General features: G+C 49.5%; 5 protein-coding genes across 5 annotated transcripts; 2 read left to right on the forward strand and 3 right to left on the reverse strand.

The window, feature by feature from the left end:
• Positions 1–748: 748 nt before the first annotated feature.
• PPTG_10271 (hypothetical protein) lies at positions 749–2,696 on the forward strand. The gene is made up of 2 exons (XM_008904935.1): positions 749–1,174; positions 1,248–2,696. Exons 1-2 carry the CDS (start codon positions 804–806, stop codon positions 1,333–1,335), a joined length of 459 nt encoding a protein of 152 aa, XP_008903183.1. The 5' UTR covers positions 749–803; the 3' UTR covers positions 1,336–2,696.
• On the reverse strand, positions 1,396–3,910 carry PPTG_10272 (hypothetical protein; the record flags this gene model as incomplete). Its single annotated transcript, XM_008904936.1, has 6 exons — positions 1,396–2,486; positions 2,548–2,667; positions 2,732–3,048; positions 3,119–3,211; positions 3,278–3,297; positions 3,364–3,910. The coding sequence occupies 6 exons, from the start codon at positions 3,908–3,910 to the stop codon at positions 1,457–1,459; spliced, it is 2,127 nt and encodes a 708-aa protein (XP_008903184.1). The 3' UTR covers positions 1,396–1,456.
• Positions 3,911–3,961: 51 nt separating this feature from the next.
• Positions 3,962–6,126, forward strand: PPTG_10273 (hypothetical protein). The gene has a single exon (XM_008904937.1). It carries the CDS (start codon positions 4,052–4,054, stop codon positions 6,092–6,094), a length of 2,043 nt encoding a protein of 680 aa, XP_008903185.1. The 5' UTR covers positions 3,962–4,051; the 3' UTR covers positions 6,095–6,126.
• An 18-nt stretch (positions 6,127–6,144) lies between these two features.
• On the reverse strand, positions 6,145–18,996 carry PPTG_10274 (hypothetical protein; the record flags this gene model as incomplete). The annotated part of the gene is made up of 2 exons (XM_008904938.1): positions 6,145–18,909; positions 18,976–18,996. 2 exons carry the CDS (start codon positions 18,994–18,996, stop codon positions 6,145–6,147), a joined length of 12,786 nt encoding a protein of 4,261 aa, XP_008903186.1.
• Positions 18,997–19,104: 108 nt separating this feature from the next.
• PPTG_10275 (hypothetical protein) lies at positions 19,105–22,020 on the reverse strand (the record flags this gene model as incomplete). Its single annotated transcript, XM_008904939.1, has 1 exon — positions 19,105–22,020. One exon carries the CDS (start codon positions 22,018–22,020, stop codon positions 19,105–19,107), a length of 2,916 nt encoding a protein of 971 aa, XP_008903187.1.
• Between the last annotated feature and the right edge of the window lie 234 nt (positions 22,021–22,254).

The following is a 22,254-nucleotide window of genomic DNA, read 5'->3' on the forward strand; positions in this document are numbered from 1 at the left end:
AGTACATAGGTTGAGGGCCACACGATATGCATTTGATTAGGTTTAACTATGCTAGATAGTTAAACATAGATAGCGGCTTGGCTGCAATAAAAAAATAAAACACTTCTGGTTTTGAAGCATAAAAGTTATTTGTGTTCTTAATAACTTTGAGCCCTGGTTCTTGGGCTGTAAGTTTCCTTCGGATAAGGAACTTAGTTTTAGGGACTCTTTGAGTCGTACGTCTTCCTCTGACGCTTAGCTACGGCAGCTCCGCTGCAGTTAGAGGGTTTGGTAACCCGGTCTACCATCTTGGTGTGGTTACTACTAATAAGAGGGAACATATGAGAATGGTCAAGGGTATTATGATAAAAAATCGCTGATAAGAGGGAGAGTGATAATGATCAAAATGCTCTAAGATAAAAAAAATAATTTCTTCGTAGAAAGCGAATACAGGTTTTGTGCGTTTTCGTAGTTTAACATCACAATTAAGTTTTTTTTTTTAAATGTAGCTTTTAAAATAAAAAATTAAATCTTCAATTTTTTATATAACTTTTTTTAAAAAGTTAAATAAGCTACGTTTATTTTATTAAAACATTCTTTTAATTATTATATTTTGAAGTTCCAGAATAGTTCGAGGCTCCAGTCCAGCTGTGTTTTTGTCTAATTATTTCAATAAGATAAATTCATTGTGACCAACCAACGGCCACGGATGCCATTCAGCCCGAAAAATTTTTTTTGGTTTTTTTCGGGCTGATTGGCCCTATAAAATGCAAATTTAGGGTACCCATTTTGGGAGTTTAGACAAAAGCCCATCAACGACGCTCATGTTCACCACTAGACTGGCGCCCGCGCTGCGCCGTGTTGCCTCCTCGGCTGCTCGCCGGCCATCGCCTCCGCTTCTCGCAGCTAGGTTAGGCACTAGTGGACGTATTCCACCACTCGGTCGCCACTTCTCGCAAGTGACGTTCACGTTCGTGGACGGAGAGGGTGAGCACACGACGGTGACCGCCGAGGAAGGCGAGAAGTTGCTGGACGTGGCCCAGGAAAACGATTTGGAGCTGGAAGGCGCGTGCGGCGGAGAACTCGCCTGCTCTACCTGCCATTTGGTGTTCGAAAAGCGCATCTTCGACAATCTACCGGAGGTAAGCGAGGAGGAGGAGGACATGCTGGACCTGGCCTGGGGGCTTACAGACACGTACGTAGAGCTCTCTATCGATAAAAAAAAGTAGAGTGGTGGCAGCATTCTTATACTGTGTTTCTGTTTGTAGATCGCGGTTGGGCTGCCAGATCCACGTGACGAAGGACATGGAAGGCATGACGGTGCGGATCCCAGACGAGGCTGACAACCTCATGTAAGGGTAGAATGGTAGGCCAATGTAGAACAAAAACGGTAGAGCGGTACTACCCTATAGAGAATGGATGATGAACGTCCAGCCAGCGGACACGCTTTCCATTGTTTGGGGTAATTTCTAGACTTTTAGAGCGCTTCGGTAACGTCGCCTAATTGTTTTTCAAGATCCTGAACAAGCCGCCCGAGTCGGTCTTGCATTTGGATCATGCCGCTGATTTTGGCTTGGATCTTCTCGAGTTCACTCTCCGCTGTCTGGTTGCGGAAGGAACCGGAGAAGTCCGTGTTGAGCTGGGAGATGCGGTTAAGTGTAGTCTCTGGAGTGGGGGTCACGAGCTGTTGGGCGGTCTTATCGTCTATGGCTGCAGATGCTGCCATCTTCTCGAGTGCAGTGAGCGAACTCTCTGTTGACTTGGAACTGAGTTTCTTGGGTGTAGTCTTGGTGCGTTTGTCCACGATACGAGCAATACGCTGCTTCATGGCTGGATAGTGCGTGAGGGCGATGAGAAATTTCTCTCGTGTGAGCATACGCAGCTCGCAGAAGCAGAGTGTACGCACAGTTGCAGTACGCAGACAATTCTGGTTCAGAATAGCCATCTCACCGAAGTACTGCTTCTGACCGAGCAGTCCGAGCTGAACTCCCGACTTGACGATCTCCACCACACCTCGGAAGATAAAGAACATTTCTTCGCCTATTTCTCCTTCAAGAATGACCTCCTCCAAGGGTGGAAAGCACACCATACGCATACTCAGAGCGAGTTCCATCAAGAAATTGTGGTCGGCTCCAGCAAAGAACGGCATCTTGTTGAGAACGCTGTCGTTGATAGCAAAGGCGATCTTGGAACGTAGTAAAGCGGACAATTCTGCCAAGATTTTACCTTCGTTTGCCAGCTTGGACTCGGCCGATATTCGCGCGTTGAAGAAGAACTCGCGGATCTCGTATCGTAGTTGCATTGGCAGCTCGCGGGCCTCCATGTAGTCGTTCAGCTCGTCCATACGCAGCTGGAATCGACTGTCCGCTCCGTTCAGATTCGTCACCATAGCGACGACATTTGTGATGCCATAAGCAAAAATCCAAGCGCCGAGGATCATCGCGACGATGGCGAATATTCGCTCGTGTGTAGTGGTAGGATGCACGTCGCCATACCCCACTGTCGTCCTGTAAATAACGGGTAAGGATCAAGATGCAGAGTTACTAGTGTGAGAGCAGCTTTACGTACATGGTCATGATCGCCCAGTAGAAGGACGTGACGTATTTTTCGTACAGACTCTTGTCTTGAAGCCCCATCGAGGCCACCCAGCCGTCATCTTCGTCGTAACTTATGAGGAAGAAGAAGCAACTAGGAAGAAAGAATACAAGCATCAGTATACCACATGATCTCTGGATGATAAAGGATTGTTTACCTTAGCCAGTGTGAGGTGAAGCATACCAGCATGCAGAATTTAAAGATGCTGCTGACTGTGGATCGCAGTAGAAGTGCATAGTCAAGTCTATTGAGAATGCGCGTAATGGTAAGCATGCGAACTAGGCGCAGGAGACGGAACAGGCGGAATAGTCGTGCAAGTTGTGGGATACGGAAGTAAGAGCCTTGGATGTAGTAGAGCGGGAAGGCTGAGAGGAAGTCTAGTAAGAACCACGACTTGAAGTACTTCCGAGCTATCGCCGTGAGTCTTACTTCGATTTGACCACGCTCCTCGTAAGCTGAGACGAAGTTTATGAGCTGCACAATGGCGTTAGAACAAAACGGTGTGCGTACAAACGAGTGCGTACATAATAATTCGAGTACATACAATATCTGCGATGAAGAAAAAGTCGATGCCTCGCTGGATGTAGTCCAGTGCTACCAGTGAGTGTGACACCGAGGCTCCAAAAGACAATTGGAACTTCACAACGCGTTAGCTGGCGACATTTTCTTTTATGAATGTGGAGGAATAAAAAAATTGACGTACAGGGATACTGAGTGAATTATCTGTACGAACGGTATGACACTAGTTAGAACGCCATCGAACTTAGAAAATTTCATCAATCCACCTACAGAAGATAAGTGAGACCGAGAGGAGATCCCACCGCACACGGAACTTGCCGTGAGGTGAAATAATGTACTTGGGCACAGCCGATTCGTCGAATTTCTGCTTCTTCTTGTTAATAATGAGTTCATTCTTGGAAACCGTCTCGACAAAGTCCAAAGCTTCAGCTGGAGTGAGTTCGTCCATGTCTCGCTCCAGTCTCTGGTCGTGGAACTCGCTCATTTTGCCGTCCGCGGGTTTCACCACCGCCACTTTGGCTCGATTCTTGACTTTACGAACCATATCCCGCATCGTCACGAGTTTCATCAAACTGGTCTGTGTAATTTGTTGGTGCAAAGACTTTCGGCGCGAAGGCTCTGCGATTGGCGGCAACCGAGCTGCGGCTTTAGCTCGAAGTTCATTCTGCGCCAGCCGCATCTCCTCAATAGGAGAGAGCCCCGTCATGTGGGCTCTCTCGGCCTGTCGAGCCATGAACGGAGACTGCGGTGGCATACTTCCAACCCGCGAGGCTTCCGATGCCGCTTCCTTGTCACGTTCCGGTTGTCGCTTGTTCATCGTAGTCGAGAACTAAAGTTTGTTCCAACCAGAGGCCTCACATCCAGAAGGAGAAGGATCTCTCTACCCAATTTCAGTTGCAACGACCCGACCATTGGAGTCTTTGCTCTCATAATAGCTGTCGCCACTTCCGAAGTAGCCATGGCGTCAACGAAGGAAGCACGGGTGGAGGCACTCCAGTCGATGGGGACGATCGAGTCGATGGAATCTGCTGGCAAGTTTGAGTTTATTCGGCTACTTCACCGCGTTATAGTATTCGCCATCGCGCTTTGGTATGTCGGTATCTCATTCAAAGCGTTTCTGGCGTCGATCACGGTGCTACGAGGTTTCGAGTCTAAGGACTTGGGGACAACCATTCACGAGTCGAAGCTCATTGTCGACTACGCTGGAGATACGGCGATCAACGAGAGTCCACTGGTTCAAGGAGTTCTGAAAGGATCAACCGATCTGCGGAACGACTCGATCTTCCTCTTATCTGACACTGAGGTCTCGTTCACAGAGTGCAGAAACGTTCCTGGATACGACGAATCCGTTAATGGCAACACCTTTTCACGGTTTATCTTCACGTCGTTGCAGTCACACGCTACAAAAGATCTCGAATATCTCACTGACGTAGAGTTGATCTCCCCGATTATCGATTGTTCGCTGGATCTGATCGTCGCAACGGATGAAGCTGTGACACAACTTCGAATGTACTATTTGGTGCGTCAAAAGAACGATACAAAGGAGACGATGCTGCTGTCTGCTTTGGTTTCCACTCAGGACTTCCAAGTGGATCAGCAGTATCAGAGTGGAGCAGCTTTGGTTGTCGTTCTTGCACCCATCCAAGACATGCAAGCCACGGAAGTGACGCATCAATTTGCCATTGCTTTTAACTATCCATACGAATCCGAGCCTCACTTTATGAGCGCTGAGTTTCTTGGCGTTGAGAGCGACAACTTTTGGCTCTTTAACAGCCTGCCTCGACCTCACAGTATCGACCCAGCGAGGGAAGTTCGTACAGCATACCGGATGGGAGGCTACATTGACGACCCTGTGGCTCAATCCAACATTGAAATTATCCACTGGAACTTACCAACTGATCCTGCAACTGAACTGAGGAACTGGGAATGGCACGCATTGGCTTCCCTACACGATTCATGGGCGTGGACGCACAGCATTCACGGCATCTTCGCAATCGACGTGCTATTCGATCTTGGAGTACTATTTTTCGTCATCTACCAGAGACTACGCAAAGGACATTTCTGGGTAGGTGACGCGTTCGCTACGATCTCTAATGCTCTTCTTTATCGTGGTGTACTCGTGTTTGTATCCAACCATCTTAACGGATACTACACACTCACAGAGTTCTGTCTTGCTATCGGAAGTGAGCTGGCAGGTCGTCGTTTGGTTCACTATCGTCCCGAACTGGCTCACGCTGATCTGCTTACTTTTTTCTTAAACGTAACAAGTGTTCTGAGTTACTTTTTCCATGAGAGAATCGACCCGGTGCTTGCGTTTGCTGCGTTCGAGTTCGGGTTCGCTTACCGCGTTGAGCTTGTCGATGCGCTGCCCGCTTTACGAGAAGTTGTGGTCGACTTTGCAGAAGAAGACAACTGGCTTGGAGTCATCAATGTCAGTCCGTTCCTCGCGCAGCTATCGCCTATGAAATTCTGGACCATTCACGAGATCACCGTCGACCGGAAGGCTGTTGTGATATCTACGGTGATCTGTATCTTCAGTACTATGGTCGGGTTGGTGGGTTACATTATCGTTAGAAAAATCATTCGACACTGTCAACGCAAGAGTGAAGATCGGACGAAGACGTACAATACCGACTCGGAAGGCACTACGCAGCAGGAAGGACAGCTAACTTCCTTCGAAACAGCTACAGGTGCAGCCCTGAGTAAACGCTATGGTGTGATTTCAGGCTACGATAACTACATTTTTCGAAACAGAAAACGCTACGCTTCCATCGATGCAGTGTACGGAAATGGGTATCTCATTGCAAACCACAAATATCTGGTGGCGACGGAGGATATTTTTTCATTGCTGGTTATGAAGCTCACCCGCGTGCGCTTTACGAACATATATGTGTACACGATCTTGACAAATGGCGGCGTGAACCAAACTGCACAACTAGTGTACCCACACACCATTCCTTGGTCGGATCTAGCGCATCTGGGCGTCGTAAAACTTGCATAACTAGCGAAATAAAGAAAACATAACTTCCGAAAAATATTTTTTTAATGCATCTAGTACATGAGTGAGAGGAAGCAGGCAACACCGGCCTTGATCCAATAGTCCTGGTCTGCGAACTGCAACTGGAGATTGGTTTCCGATACGAGAGAGTTCCGGAAAATCGTTCTCTTGTCGGATGGAATCTCAATCCAGAAAACGAAATTGGTAGAGTGGCCTGTAGTCGAAAGTGTTCCTGTTCTTGTAAGAATCTTGTACACCGGACAACGGTAGATGCCGCTCTGAGGAGCTTGACGGTCTTGTGTAGGCAGTAAGTGCACAACCGGCATGCGAGCAAATAGTTCCTTGGGTAGTGGATCCACAAGCGAGTGTGAGATTCTGTCCCACCGAGCACCTTCCAGGAAGAGCCCCGTCATGTAGCATCCACCTTTCTCCGGTTTCGTTTTAATGCTGTCTGCTATCTGGTTTTGCATTAAAAAGTCGAACGACAACGAGTCGATAGCCAAGCCAAACTGTCGGGCATGATTCTGCAGGATTCCAGTCAAGAAACCTTGCGGGAAGAAGAAGCCGGACAGCCAAAAGACCGGAGGAATACCGTTGTCTACCCACTTGGTCAGGAACTGTAGACGTTCCAGTAGATCGTCGACCCAGCCGCCAAGTGCTTTTAACGACGGATACGCCTTCTTCTCCCATTGAGGTGGCACCTTCTGGTTGAACAAACATGTAGCCATCGCCTCCAATTCGGGTGACATGACAATGAGGCCACGTAGAGCACGCTGTAGATTTGGTAGAGATACTTGAAGGACTCGGAGGAGTGCGTTATAGCGCTGTACCTCTTGAACCAGCACCGTGTTCATCGATTCTTCGTACATGACAGGATATCGGAGACTAATGTGCTCCACTTCGAACAGTGGAGGCAATCGACTCATGATCGATTGGGCTTGCTGTTCGATGAGACTTTCCCTTGACTGACCTCCTGCGCCTACAGCAGCCCGAGGTTGAAGCGCTAGGATGATATCAAACGTGTGGAATGTTTCTGCTAATGCACACGTGATGTTCGCGTTGTCGTGCATCCCAAAGACTTCGGGCTCTGGGTTTAGTGGAAGATCGTCGATGTAGCTCAAGTAACTCGCGAGTGGGTCATCAGGGTCGGCAGTGAGTGAGTAGTAAGACCCACTAGATGAGAACTTGTATCCGTCCTCCAGAATCTGGGGATTAAAGAATCCTTCGAGAATAACATCGATCGTCCGCATATCCTTATCATCCGTCACACGACCACCGTAGTTAACTACAGACGTCATAACACACAGCACTTTATAGGGAACTTCATCGTAGAAATCCAGGAACATCTCGAGTTGGGCTCGGCTAATGTCATAGTCCGTATCGTTAAAGGCGTACGGAATGTTCCAACCCAATGGTCCAAAACGTTTGCGCTCAATCACGACAGCATGGAAGAAACTGAGACCAAATAGGAGTTTACGGAACTGATCAGGTTTAGAAGTAGCGTCCAGCGTGTCGTTTGTGAGCTTAATGTACGAGTTTCGCAGGTTAGCACGGATCCCCTTAGGTGGTTCCTTCGTCATCTTGACTCCGTTCTGTAGCACCGAAGTCGGGAATGCTGTACTGGGTCTGCTGGTTAACCACAGTCGAAAGTCTCGGTGTGTTGCGTCTGGGTTCAATTCATCACAAATACGTTCAAGCTGAGGCATCCAACTGATAGCCAAGTGGCAGTTCTGCAATAAAACCCACTTCCCACTCGTCACGGCTTCCTCGATCATCTTGGTGGCTAATGGTCCTTGGCCTTGACCCAATGAGATGGAGTTGAGTTTCCGGTTCATCTTCATTGTCTCTGCAAACACCAGCAGCTCCTTGGCTGGATCGGAGCCTGTGGACAATACGAAGATAATGGGAGTGATAACTGTCGAGTCTGCGAAGGAGCCTGCGAGATCAAACGGTGGTGGCTCGATAAACCGACGACCGATGTGTTCTGCTACGAAATTCTGCATGGCTTCGGTCATCCTATCGGGTCGGATACAGCGGAGAACGCAGAGCTTCTGGAACGAATTGAGCGACAGATCCAAAGCCAACGGGAGTCGTTCAACCTGCGGGTCAGCAGAGTCGAAGATCTTGCGCCATTGCGACGTATTGGTGGCCATTGATGCAGCTAACGTCTCAAATGCCGGTAAAGACGATAGAGCACACACTTCACGCCACACTCGGTCTTCTACCCAGGTGGTGTCTGGATTTGGGGCCTCGATGGAGCTGGACGTGGATCCAGATATCAAAAACCGCCATTCCAGCGTGTCAATCTTTCGAGATCCCATTAGCAGCTTGATAGTAAGCAGGAATGAGAACAATAGTTTATGTTCTTCAAAGAGAGAGCGGCAAATATTGCGGTAGAGTGAGTACGTGGCCGAGTCGTTGAGGTGAGCGAGTCTCATTTCCAGTTGATCACTCTCGATAGCGCTGTGGATACTCTTGATGAAGAGCGATACAAACCACGGTAGGGAGTACTGGTACATTGGGTCTACAAGTGCCAAGTCTGCGATACAGAAGAACAACAACGATGCACGGAACGCCACGCCACGGTAGCGTTCACGAGACTCATCGATGGCCTTCTCGGTGATCTCTGCCTCGGCCATCTTCTCGTTAATATCTTCGGATGTCACCTTAGCCTTGCCCAGTGTATCGATCAGTTCGGTATCGTCCAGGATATTCCCTTTAGAATTGGCCAACATGTACAGAATCTTGTTCTCAATCTCTACCAGCTCGGCCTTCATACGTGCATTAGCTACGACCAGCGAGTTCTTCTTCTCTGCCAGTTCAGGCATCTCTTCTTGGACTACAACACCCAAAGCTTGATCTTCTAGACCCTTTGGAGTGATGGTAAAGTTGAGTAAGGTTACTTTTACCGACGTCTCTGGTGGGTAGTGTGGGTTGGGCAGCTTCGTGGTCATATAGAAGCGGAAGGCGGGGTTGTAGGGCACGGTAGAGTCTCCCAGCTTCATGACTACTTGACCACCTTGACGGAACTTGTTCTGAAGTAGAACAGGCTCCAACGTGGCGTCTAGACTCTCGCCTACATTCTCCAGTAGAATCCACTTGCCGAAGCGAATGCCGTTCTCTAACGTCTTCAAAAAACCCTTATCAGTCAGTTTAGTCACGTCTAGACCGTTCTCGGACGAATCCTTGCCTAGATTCTTGATAAATCTATTAGCCTGACCTTGAGGATCAATCAGCAGCGACCATCGCCTTGCACGGGCCATGATAAGTCCGTTCTGTACGGATAGATTATCCGAGGGTAAACCAGAGATCTGCCAGCCTCGAACTTTCACTGGATCTGCTAGCGTCGTGATGATGTTGCAGCCTTTCGTGTGTGGAAGCTTGAGCTCTTCTAACGCCTTATACCACGTCGACACACAAGACTCTCGGAATTCGCTTGTGAACGTTCCTAAGTAGCTGATAGTCGCTGCAGAGATGATGACGTCGCCCACTAGATTAGTGTAGTCGAAGTTGAGTTGACGGATCGTAGCAGCCCATCGAGTCTCCTCTCCTCCAAGCAGACCGATGAGCTTCAACGCAGACTCGAGACGGATCTCGCACTGTCGAACATCACGCACTAGCTGGTCCTTCTTGTCCACAGCGTTGTTGTAGTTTCTTTCAAGTTCAGCAAGCCGTTCAACGACAGCTTGGAGACGTGCCTTAGCATCTGCTAGGACTCTCATTGTGACGTCTAGTTCTGCTTGTGCGGCTGCTAGAACGACCTTCTTGGGCTCCACCATCTTGGCCACATTGTGATACGTGTGCATGGCTCGTACCCACATACAGATCGCTTCACAAGCCACACTGGCCTTCCTGACTGCAGCAGGAGAGAACTCCTCCATATCGATATATCGGTCCAGCTCTTGAATGATCTTGTCTCCTATATTATCCTTGTCGAACTTGAGCATGTCCTCCATCAACTTCTTGGCGTTACCCAAGATGGTCTTCTGTGCGCTCTCCCAGTAGTCTTTCACCTTCTGCCCAGCCTTGTCCGGATCCGCTTTCATCGTGGGTTTAATACCGAAGATAATACACGCAGCCTCCATCGTGAGCTTGACACCGTGTGGCGGGTTCTTCAACGCCTTCACCTCGTCAATATCGGACTTTTTCAGCTTGTTCAGACACTGCACAGCCGCTTCAAGCGCTGGCAGCGCTTCGTCCAAGTCTCGCTGAGCGTCGTCGGCGATCTCCTTGGTCTCTGCTGCTTTCTTGTTGGCGATCTGCTCTTCTTTCTCCACGATCGCCTTGGTCTCGTCGGCGTCTTTCTTGTCTAACGTGATCTGCTTCATCATCTCTTCCACTTCGATCTGCGTCTTCTCTAACTGTGGCTTTAGAGCGACTAACTGCTCTTGCATCCCTGCAACTTGCTCCTTTGTAGCGATGATCTTGTCCACGCCATTCTGCAGTCGAGAACGCTTCGATTGAACCTCCTCACGCTTCAATAACAACACCGTTTTAAACGTATGAAGTAGCTCCAGATAACTCGTAGGAGTCACGTAGTTGTATCTCCGAAGTTTCTCGAAAAATTCGACCGATTCCCGCTCCACACTCTGGTGAATCGTCTGGAAGAGACTGACGACGGCTTTCGATGCTGCTGTCTTTGCTGCCTTCGCTTCGGTTGACTCCTCCTCTGTAGACGTCGATGGCTCGCCTGACAGCTGAAAATCGCCTGAAGATAAGGAACTGGCCGCCACGGACTGTAGAGCTTCGGCTGGCCATTCACTGAACCAATCGATCGTACAGCAATTTACTAACGACGGGAACATGCGGATACGATCGCGAAAGAGACTGCCCAATGGACTCATACACAACACGAGGTGCAGGTTCTGTCGTACCAGTAAAATGTACTGAGCGAACGTGTTGAGTTTCGTCGGAGGGATCCTCTTCTTGACGCAGTAAGCTCGACAGTGTTGGCTGATTTGGTCCAGATCTTCGGGTGCGTACAGATTTGGAACGTCACCAGAATTCAGCACGTTGTTGATGTCTTCCAGCATGGCTTCATGCACGATCTGTACGTCCGAGAAAAGGAAGACCAGAGGCTTCTCGTCGATGCCAGCTTTCATGAGGCATTTCTTAAGATCATCGCGCCATTCAGCGACGCCGTAGCCCTTAGAGATCTCGATCTGAGTGCACGAATACTCAGCCATATACGCTGCCAGTCTAGTGAGAGACTGACGGCCGCTACCACCTACACCAAGCAGCAACGCGTTGCCCTGTGGTTGTCGAATGACTCGAGCAATGCGTGAAACATGCTCGATAGCGTTCATGAAGAGCACAAGGTTCATCGGAGCGCTACTCTCGGCATTATAGTCGTTCAAATACTCTTCGACTTGAGCCTGTAGCTTCTCCACGTCTGAGATCTCCTCGTACACTTTCGGATCGGCTCCTGGTACCATGTAGTCTCCATAGAACAATGTCGGCGTTGGATGTACTAGATCCCAAGCCGCTTTCTTAGAACCTGTAGATGTTCCAGATATCCCCAATGATTCACCAAAAACTGTACTCACTTGAGTCTGAAGTAACTCGATAAACCACTGATGATCACTGGGAGTCGTGAAGCGATCTTTAAACACCCGCATGTTCTCGTGAACCCAGAGTCGCAGCATTTGTTCCAGCTTTGTGATCCGCTTCGAGTCTCCCATCAATACTCCTTGGAAAACCTTGGCCAGATCTCGAAGATTGAACGTATAGTGCGCCTTGGCTGGAGTGGGGAGTAGCTCAGCGATGACGGTATTGTAGATGACAATGGAAGCTTGAACGAGCTTCTTAGCGATCATAGGTGGCCGGATCTCCTCTGAGAAGCGACTGAAGAAATTCCCTACGATAGTCTCAAAAACGATGGCTTTACTCTCGTTGGACATCTCAGTATATCCCATAATGTTAAAGTGGCGTACAAACCGCTGAGTGATCGGGTTGCGGCCGCCTCCAGGAGGCCCCATGGAGCACACAAACACGACGTCGATGATGGTTCGGAACGTGAGTAGTTTACGGTCGTACCAACCTCCTTGATCGAACCATTGACGTAGGATTTCAATAGGTGGTTGAGCAAAGTACTCCTCCTGCTTGGGCATATTGAGATCGTCCACGTAGATGATAAACTTCTTGCCTGCCGTCGGTCCGAACACGCCTTTGCGTCGCTTCTCCATCTTGGAATCGATAAAATCCTGCGTTTGGTTCGCACTACTTTGAGCTGAGAACGCCATACTCAACGGGATGTATTTGTCCGGATTCGACTTCTCCAAGAAATGGTTCACATTGATAGTTTTGCCTGTACCCGTAGGCCCTACAATAAGCATGTGAACACCCAACGGGAGCGTCAGGTTCATCAAGAATGTTGAGCGTACAGAGTCGGCAGTAGGTACTACTAGTTCGGAGAAGGAGGTCGAGGAATCGATTGTAAATGTAGGGATAGTCTGTAGCCACGGGACCCAGCTCTCCTTCGTAAGATCGAACGAGTAATCGTACACTTGTTCTGCTGATGGGAATGGCTTTTTCGCGTTGTTACCAATCATTTCGTCACGGAGATAAGCGTCGAAACGATCACGACCTGCGTCGTTACCAGTGGCTCCAACGGACCAGATGAGTGAGAAGAGGAAGAAGCTTTCGACGTTCTTCAAGTAAAACCCCACACGTTCCAATTTGGCTTCTTTCTTCTCGTCTCCCTGCATTGGAAAGAAGAAACAGTCGAGCAATCGCAACAAACTTTGGACCAAGTTTGACGGGATCTGAGGAAGCCACTCCTTCACGAAACTCGTCACGAACTGTAGAGCTGGACGTAAGTAAACGTCCAGTAAGAGATGAAGCTGCAAGCACAACTGGGTAACAGAGGGAACACTACCAAGCCCGATATCACGCACAACCTTCTCTAACCAACTCATCACAAGCGGATCGAAACCTAAAGAACTAGGCTCCATGTACACCATACCTGTACGACTCACCGTAGCTGGAGAAGCTACAGATAAATCCTCCACTTCGAACATCATAGTCATCTCGTTGGACATCTGGATGATCTCTCCACTAGCCAAACAGAGCTTTTTGTTATCATCTAACACCGTATTCATGTTCTCAATCCAGATAGCGTCCACAGGGCCATCGAAGATAACCCATTTACGGTCAGATTTGGTGTCACTAGCAGCTTCACGGTACAACGTCGATAGTACTCCGTCCTGCCACTCGTGAGTATTGGCATCAAACTCGCCGTAAAGCTGACCCATTGTGATGGACTTCGGGTTTAACTGGTACCTTATAACCTTCTCGTACGCATGGCCAATCTCTCCGAGTTGTTTTAACTCTGTAAGTGCATCAGCGAGGACGTTAAGATTGGCGGATTTTCCTCCACCTGTAGAGCCCACAACCATCAAACCGTGGCGTACACAGAGCGTCTCGTATAACTGAATAACCTTCATAAGGAAGAACGGATGAACCTGCAGATGCTGCTTCTCTATCGTGAGTTTAATCACGCGAATCAATGCACCAAGATTGAGTTGTGGGCGGCTTTTACCCGGGAATAAATCGCTGATAATACCACCAAAAAGCGGGATATCATGTGCGAGGAACTTGGGTAAATTAACGTCCTGTAGTGCACGCAGTAACAGCACTTCTTCGTCCATATCTGGGTCCGATCGCTTGTAGTTACCAGCTGCAGTGATCACAGTCTTGACGGCTCGCATACCGTAGTCATAGTGAGACTGAGACGACAGCATTTCGGAGCACAATTTGAACGTCGTGACCATCTTTGCTCCACACTGTTTGGCCTTCTCATAACCATAAGCGAAGAACATGATTTCTCCGATCATAGCATAGTCCGGCACCATCATAGCCACAGGTCTGAACAACGCAGCAAGGGAATCGGGCAAGTCCGAGCGACCAGCATACCCAGGATTCATGGTAATAAACACTCCAAACTGCGGGTTCACTGCGATATCCGAGCCTTCGAACATAATCCGCTTGTCTCCAGCTCGAATAGCGAGTTGAAGCGTCGTAACTTGCTGGCCGATCACAGACAAAACCTCGATATTAATGCGATTGAACTCGTCAAAGCACGCCCAGGCACCGCAAGCAGCCAATCCTTTAAAGAATTTGCCCATAGCGATGTAATCAAGACCGTCAGAGCAGTTAAACACCACGCATTGCTTAGCTAAAGCCTTGGCCAGATCTTTGGTCGTCTCTGTCTTCCCTGTACCTGCAGGTCCAGCTGGAGCTCCACCCAGTGTCATCTGTAGAGCTGCCATGAGCGTCATGTAACATTTATCGGTTAGAGGAGTGATCACCAAACGGAAGGAGTTCCCTAAGTACTCGTAGCCGTACGGACGGCGAGCTGATACCATATCAGCGAAGAGATCGTCTTCCCAGTAGTATCGGAGCTGGCTGGACCACATGAAGTCGTCTTTCGAGCTCACTTTGTTGTTAACTAACCGCATCGTAACATCTCGAGCGTGCACGTCAATGACAGCCAAGGCCCCCACACTCACACGTGCTAGTTTATCGAGATGACCTCGTACCATTTGCACCATATCTGCCAGTTGAGCTAACTGTCGCTCCATCATGCGCTTGACTCCGTCACTTCCAGACGCTGCCATCTCCTCCTCCATCTCTCGCGTCCAGTGGAATTGACTGCCGTTCAACACGCACATACCGGGCCATTTCTGGATCCATTTAGTGCGTGAGATCTTCGTGTAGTCCTGAATGGCCTGGTACATGACGTCGCGGATGGAGACACGCATCATGTCTTCCACTTCGGTCATCCAATTCTCCACGTTCTTGTTCACAGGATTCACAGGCTTGGTCATGGCCACTTTCTCTCCTTCAGCGGAGATCATGGCGGTGATCGTGAGGTCTTCCTGGAACTCCACCGACACGATGCCTTCGAAGCATTTCTTCAAGTGAGGCTGCACTAACTTAACGTCTTTACTCTCCGAAAGAATAGAGAGCAGTTCCTCGTTCGAGAGGAAGTAAAAGCGACTGAAAGCCGACCTTTTCGTCTCGAGGAAGTCGCTTAATCCCTTTTGAACTTGCTCCAAGAACCGGTTACTCTCTTGGAAACGGTCTAACAACTTATCGTTGTTACAGAACGTGATGGCACTGGGTTTCTGCTTGGCTGCAGCCAAAGTCTGACGCCAATTCTTGTCCACCGTAGCAAAGCGTTTACCTTCAGTTGGGAGCTGCTTGTTGATATCCGGAGAGTCGAAGATCGGTTGAAGATAGAGCCAACTACGCTGCACTTGGATCCACTCGTCTAGTACGTCAGACACGGTGCTGAGTGTACGTTCCCACCGGTTGATTCGCTCTTCAAACGGTTTCTTGAACGCAGAGAACTGCATCGCTTGAGTCGTTGTGATCTGTTCATCTAGCAGCGCTTGGATCTCGTCCACACTTTTCACTACAAACGTTTCTGTCTCGCGATAGTCGACGATAGTTAAGTTGACACCAGACCATTGTTCTTCCATGGAGCTGAGAGTCCTCTCGATCTGGTGTTCCTTGCCTGCCGTCTCACCGATACGAGAGATAGCGTCGATGTGTTTCTCAAGACCCAATTCAAGAACGTAACTCAACTTCATGCTTCGATCAGGACGGAATGTCATGCCAATCTCTTGGTTAATTTGACTCCAGTGTCGGTCCTGCATACCCGGGTTACGCATGGACAAGATAAGGGGAACGTGAGGTCGGAACTCTGCGATGCTGTCCTTGATCATCGCTGCGATACTGGAACACCCTTTAACATTGAGCTTCTCGAACTGCTTGAGTGCCTTCTGGATCGACGCCCAATTGGCTTCCACGAACGTCTCGATCTCTTCCCCATTGATGTCTAGGAATGCTCCTTCCATCCACTTCTTGTGCTCTCTTAGCCAGTTATTCGCGGTCTTCCAGAGCAACGAATACGGCTCAAAGTCGCGACGGATCTTCTGGATCTCGTCGTAGTCAGTGAGCTCCTGACCGAACAAAACTTCGCGCGAGTTGAAGAGCTTGGCGTCTTCGTCAGCCTTTGCGATCTTTTGCTCGATGTTCACTACGTACTTGTATACTTGATCCAAGCGAGCGATGTCTGTGTACTGTCGGAAGCCGTCGACTTCACCGTGTAAGATCCTCAACGTTTCAGCGAATTCCGCTTGTTGATCGTTCATTTCGGTCGAGAACTGGGTCTTCTGCATCTGCAACATGTGCGTCATGCGCTTCACCTGCTCATTGATCTTGTTCGGACACAAACGCACTTTCCAGATCGTCATGAAGTCGTCGCGGTCGTACGGATACTGGAAGTAGTCCAGTACAAGGCGGTACTTAACAAGCTGTTGGCTTTGAGTCAACAAAGGAGCGATCTGAGAGGGGACTCCTTCCAAGTAGGCGTTCATCTCGGTAAGTTCTTCAATATTCTGCGGCGTCTTCTGTAGTTGTCGGTTAACCATCTCAAACTTCTCCAATAACTCTTTGGCTAAACCGGTAGAGTTTTTCAGCTGTAAATCTAGTAATTTCTTCGCTAGACGTCGATGTTTCTCGGCTAACAGCGTACGGATACTCAAGCAGTTGATAGAGTACATCCCCAGCTCGACATTGGTTGTTGGAATGACATCCTCCACTGTATTCGCTTCGTTGTAGTGTTTCTTGATAGCCTCTTGAATCATGGAGAGATTAGGCGGTTGTTGAACTAGAAATTCAGCCAGATACTCTTCTTCTTTGACGTTAATGAAGGAGATATACATCTCATAACGCTGGAGATAGGCTCGTAACGGGACGGCTGCTTTGTCCATCAGAGCGTCTATACTCTCACGTAATGCTATGACCCAGTCTTCGTTTGCACTGACACACGAGAGACACGGCATGCTACTCCAGAAGAGCTTACTCATGACCATTTGCTCCACTTGTTTGATGTTCTTCAAGTTGTCCAGCATCTTCATGAAGATATCGAGTACCGCAGTCTTGAACATTGTGATGCTGGTGCTGAACGAGAAGATATGACCCATTTTGGGTTCGATGAGGTGGTGTGGGTTCTCCTCGGAGGCATCTTCTGGGTCCTTCGGACGCCAACTAGCGTGGACTTGAGCTGCTGCGTCCACTTCGCTTTGGTTGATCACGTACAGCTCCGTTGAAACACTAAGGTTCACAGTAAACAACGACGTCGGAGCCAATAGCTGTCGCTCTAAACACATGTGCTGCCACTTGATGTCGCCGAGCTTGTGGCGATTCAAGTCTGGATAAGCCACGAACGCGGTCTTGGCATCCACGATATGTACGTCTCCAAGTGTAGCGTTCTTGATAAAGTCGTGGAACTGATGCAGCGAGTGATCGGTGAGGAAGCGAAGCGTGTCCTTCATGGAAAAGTTGACGCGCCGTAGCAGCGAACGCAGCTTACTGAAATCGTATGTGTCTTGTCTGGTCTCCTGTAAGTAGTACCAGCCTTTGCCTACGCTTCCAAGCGAAGTCTTGATGATCGACGCGACTTTAACTGACCATTCTTCGGTAATTGTCTTGAGTACTGCGCGTTCAAGTGCTTGCTGTCGCTGCTGGAATTCTTCGAGTTTAACACTTCGTCCTGGTTTCACACTGAAAAGCTCTAGTTGTAAGATACGATAGCACTCTTCGTTTACCTTAATGAGAGCTGATAAGGCCTCGGGTGACGTCAGGAACGTCTGGAAGGAGAAGCCAATGAATTGATCTGCATAGTCGACAGGAGGTGCGATCGTTCTCTTAGATTTGGTAGTGTACAGGACGATTACTCTCGAACAGGGCTCCGCTGGAACTTCTTCTTCTTTGGTAAGAAAACCTCGAAAAATATCTGCATTTCTTCCCATTTCTTGATGCGATTCGAACACGATCCTGCACATCGTGCGCAAGTAATTAAGCTGGATTTCGTGCACGATACGTGTCGTATCCGGAATCCGAAGACTCTTCCCGTGGAACACAGCGGTGGCCAGACGTGTTATCTTTCCTAAACTCGCGTTGCCTAACTTGTGCAGTTCTTCCAGTGGCATACAGTCGATGTAGAAGTTCTTCCTTAACAAATTTTGGGCTTGAACTCGTGCCAGTTGAGCTGCTACATATCGGTCTGCAAAGTTGTTGGGGTCTTCAGCCTTGAAGCAGACGTCCAGTCGTCTGCAGTCTTTAACCTCTGTCTTGTCATTACGTTGGAATTCCACCGAGAAAAGTCTCTTTTCCGAGTTATACCCCACCACGTACGCCTCGAGCCAAGCGGTAACAACGCCGCGAACATTGTAAGATGCTGCGGTGACAGGAATCCGCACACTTCCGTTGCATTTGCGGCCTAAATTGATCCATTCTTGAGACTCGTGGATCTCGTAGCTCTCGTCGTCGAATAGGTAAAGCTCCAGGCTGTCCAGAACCATTTTCGCAGTTCCGCTGGTGTCCATTTCGAGTTTCTGGTACACAGATGAGCTGTAGAAGTCGTCCATACGTTGCTTAAGTAGCGCACCGACGTCTACGGATTCATAAAGCCGCTTCTTCCGCTCCACTTCGACCTTGCGAGGAGGGAGATCTGGTACCCGTTCATAAGGGACAAACACCTTGGGTTCTACTTCTCCATCCTCTCGTTCAGCTGGATCTACCGTCGCTAGCACGTGGCCTCCTCCGACTGAAAAACCAGTCGGAAGTTGAACGTAAGACGCTGGAGAACTGATGTGAGAAGAGTTCTTAATGACAGGTCTTCTCGTCGGCGAATTCGGAGAACCAACAGGGGCTACGGTCGGTTCAAAGTTGACGATCCCGATCGGTACTCTCGCCGCCTCTTTCGACGGACTCGTTGACGGGGCCAGACGAACGCCATTCCCATTCTAGAATAATAAAATATCATGAAAATACTGTCAAATTCTTCAGAATATGTCACGTTGGACACGTACCGCTCTAACGTTGTCGACCATACTCAAGAATTCCCTTGATCTCGACTGGGCCGAATGGACGCTCGTTTTCAGCGCTGCGAACCTAAAAACAAGAAGAAAAACGGACTAGTTGTAGGTAATCTTCCGTTTCTATTGTTGCTTAAGCACTGGCAGCGAGTAGGATTTCGTCATAGTTCCGTCGTCGTCTGTAGCCCAGCCCTGTAGGTTCTCGCCTGTTTCAGGCGACTTGATTCGACTGGTCTCCGATGGAGAAGATCCTTCGGTTGCTTCGTTAATGAGGTCGAAAGCTGATCGAGAACTCAACGGAGCCGACAACGTGTCTTTGCGGAACGGGGTGGCCGGTGTGCTGGGCGTTGACGCCTTAGGCAGACGGAATCCTGCACGTAGAACGTAACTTGAGTTGGGTGTAAACGCAGAGCGAGATGTCGGGGCCTCCTCTGGAAGACCTGGTGCCGTCACGGACAACGAGTCTCTTGTTGATTTCCGTCGGACCACACTCTTACTAGCGGATAAAAGACCAACGAGCCTTGTGGTTTCCAGGAACTCGCCTCCTCCTGAAGAAGACACGGTGTCGTCGTGGACACTGTTGCGTTTGTGTTTGTTGCTTACGTCTCCACCTCCGCCCATTAGAGTTCTGCGCTTCATACTGGCCGCCATCATGTTGTTGATAGTGTCAATATATAGCTCACGTCGATCCAGTGCGCTCTTGTCGAACTGTTCGCCGATGTTCTTGTTGTTCATGATCTTAGTGTGGATCTTAAGGCGGATCTTCTCCATAATACTGATTTGTTGCTCCAGCATATCTTCGTCCATTGTCTGTTGACTCCTGACGTCCTTGTTGCAGCCAATTTGAAGGATCTCGTACTCGGCCCTGGCCACCATCAAGTCGGCGATAAACTGGCAGTCACGCACCAACAGCTGCTGCTGTCGCTCGTTAAACTGCTTCCTGTTGGTACCATTATTGTCGGGTTTGTGCTTGCTACTCGACCTGGCTGACGTCTCGAACTTCCAGCATTCAGACACAAAGTTCTCGCACACGCGGTCGATCTCGCGGTTCATGTCGGCTAGGTCCATGTTGCGTATAGAGGAGCGGGCCACGACGTCTGCGAAGTACTCTTGTTTCTGCTGGAACGAAGCGTATAGAGCCTCCACGCGGTCGGACTCCTTGTCCACGATAGTCACGAGTTTGGCCGTCGCGGTCTGAATCTCGGCCCGGTTTTCCGCTTGCAGGGCCATCATCTGGGACTCCGCGGCGTCCTGTCGAGCCATGATCTCGTCCTTGGCCGTGTGTAAACTATCCAGAGAGCCTTTAATTGCTTGGTTCTCGTGGTACTGGTTCCTGAAATTCCTATCCACGTCGCGTTGGGTATCCTCGATCTCGCGCTTGTGTGCGGATGTCACTTCTTCGAAGTGGAAGAGCTGGTTCTTGACCATGGCCAGCTCGTTGTCCATAGACTGATGGAGTTTTTCGTGATCCGATCGCTGAATTACACTCGACGACTGCAAACTATTGATTGAGTTGTCCGTCATTTCCTTGTAAGCATTCACGTCGTTTGTCAGCTTCTCCGCGCTCTCGATAGTGCGCTGCAACGTGTGTGACAAGTGAATGCTCTCTTCAGACAGAGTACTTAGACTCTGTTGGATACGGTCGATCGAGTCGAAAGCTTGAGTGAACTGCATCTTGTTGTGGTCATCGGTTGCAATGGTCTGCTTCTGCATCGCTGCGATCTTCCGTACACTGTCCGTTGCAGTGAGAGAGATCGCATCGACCTTCGCAGATACAGCCTTGATCTCGTTTTCCAAGTCCAGGTTTACCAGCTCATTCACGACCGTCTGAAGTGTGGCCATTTCGCCACGTACAGCGGCCACACTCTCCGAGATTTTCTCGACCAGACGGTTCTCCATGTAGATTTTCAGCTCTTCATGGGCCTTGAAAGCCTTGGTCACTTCACCGGAGAGATACTCCACGATCTTCTGCGTCTCCTCGAAGCCCGTGGCCTTCTCCTCCAATGCGCTTACGGCAGCCGTGTTGACTTCCAAGTTGGTCGTCGTCTCCATGAGCGACGTCTTGACGCCTTCCAGTCGTAGTTCGAGGCTGTTCTGCTTCATCCCCCACTCCACGATCACTTCTTCGGTCCGGGCTTGCTTCCTGGTCAACAGCTCCATCATCTCTGCGTTCGAACTGTTGATATCCTCCTGGTCTGACCGCGCAGTCAGCATGTCTTCGAGGATCTTGTTAGACCTCGCGTCCACCTCGTCGAGCATTCGTTGACGGTCGATCTTCATCTGCTGGCCGATCCGCTGCTCGGCGTTGATGAGGTCGTTCCGAGTGACACAAGAACGTAGGCTCTCGTTGAGTTTATCCATCTGAGACTGCACCACACCTTCGTGTTTTTCGTTGCGTGCTTTAATGACAGCATCGCGGCGCTTGATCTCGGATTGCAGCCGGGCCACCGTGTCTTTGGCCTCCTGGAACGCTTGCTTCAATGCTGAGAAATCGTTGGTCTGTCGGTGTACGAAATCCCAAAGAGGCTTGATCATAGCCTCGACGAACTGAGCCGAGACTCCACTAGAGCCTGTGGCTTGTTGTAACAAGCCAGCGGTCTCTCCGGTGGCCGCGATAGTTTCGGACATGTCCTTGGACGACGGCATCCGCATGAGTTGCCGAGTGGGGCTTGCTTGCTGTGCTCGTGGCCGGCCAGTTGACTGACGGTGGTGCGGTGTAGGATTATACGCCGCTGAAGCTCCAGACCCGGAGCTCGAGACATTGAGTAGCATTTCGTGACGCAGATCCAAAATTTCTTTCTGCAGCGACGCCACCTGATCTTTCAGCGCTTGACACTCCACCACAGCGTCCACATTGCTGGCCACGTCAGACAGAGCTTTGATAAGCCAGGCCGGTAATGCAGCACCATTTAGCAACTCGTTCTTCTCCAGCGCTTGGACTTGTGCTCGCAGTCCAGTGATAATGTCGACCAATGACTCATCGTTCAGACACAAGTCGGGCGTCGTACGCCACGTCAGACGCGTCGAGTTCACGTCCATTTCGACCCGGTGGCAATCACCACCTCAAACTTGACCGAAGCTTCGCTATAAATGGTACTACAACATCTTGTTTTGGTCCTGGGACTACACCAAAACAACACAGTACACGCACAACGTAAACAGCAATCGACACCTTCATTTTCTGTGTTGATGCAGTTACCAAACAAGAGGCACATGACTCGATGCATGCGAGTGGGAATCAAGTTCCCATACGCCCTACCTCTGTCTGTATCT

This window comes from Phytophthora parasitica (genome assembly GCF_000247585.1).
Source record: "Phytophthora parasitica INRA-310 unplaced genomic scaffold supercont2.19, whole genome shotgun sequence".
NCBI lineage: Eukaryota > Oomycota > Peronosporomycetes > Peronosporales > Peronosporaceae > Phytophthora > Phytophthora nicotianae.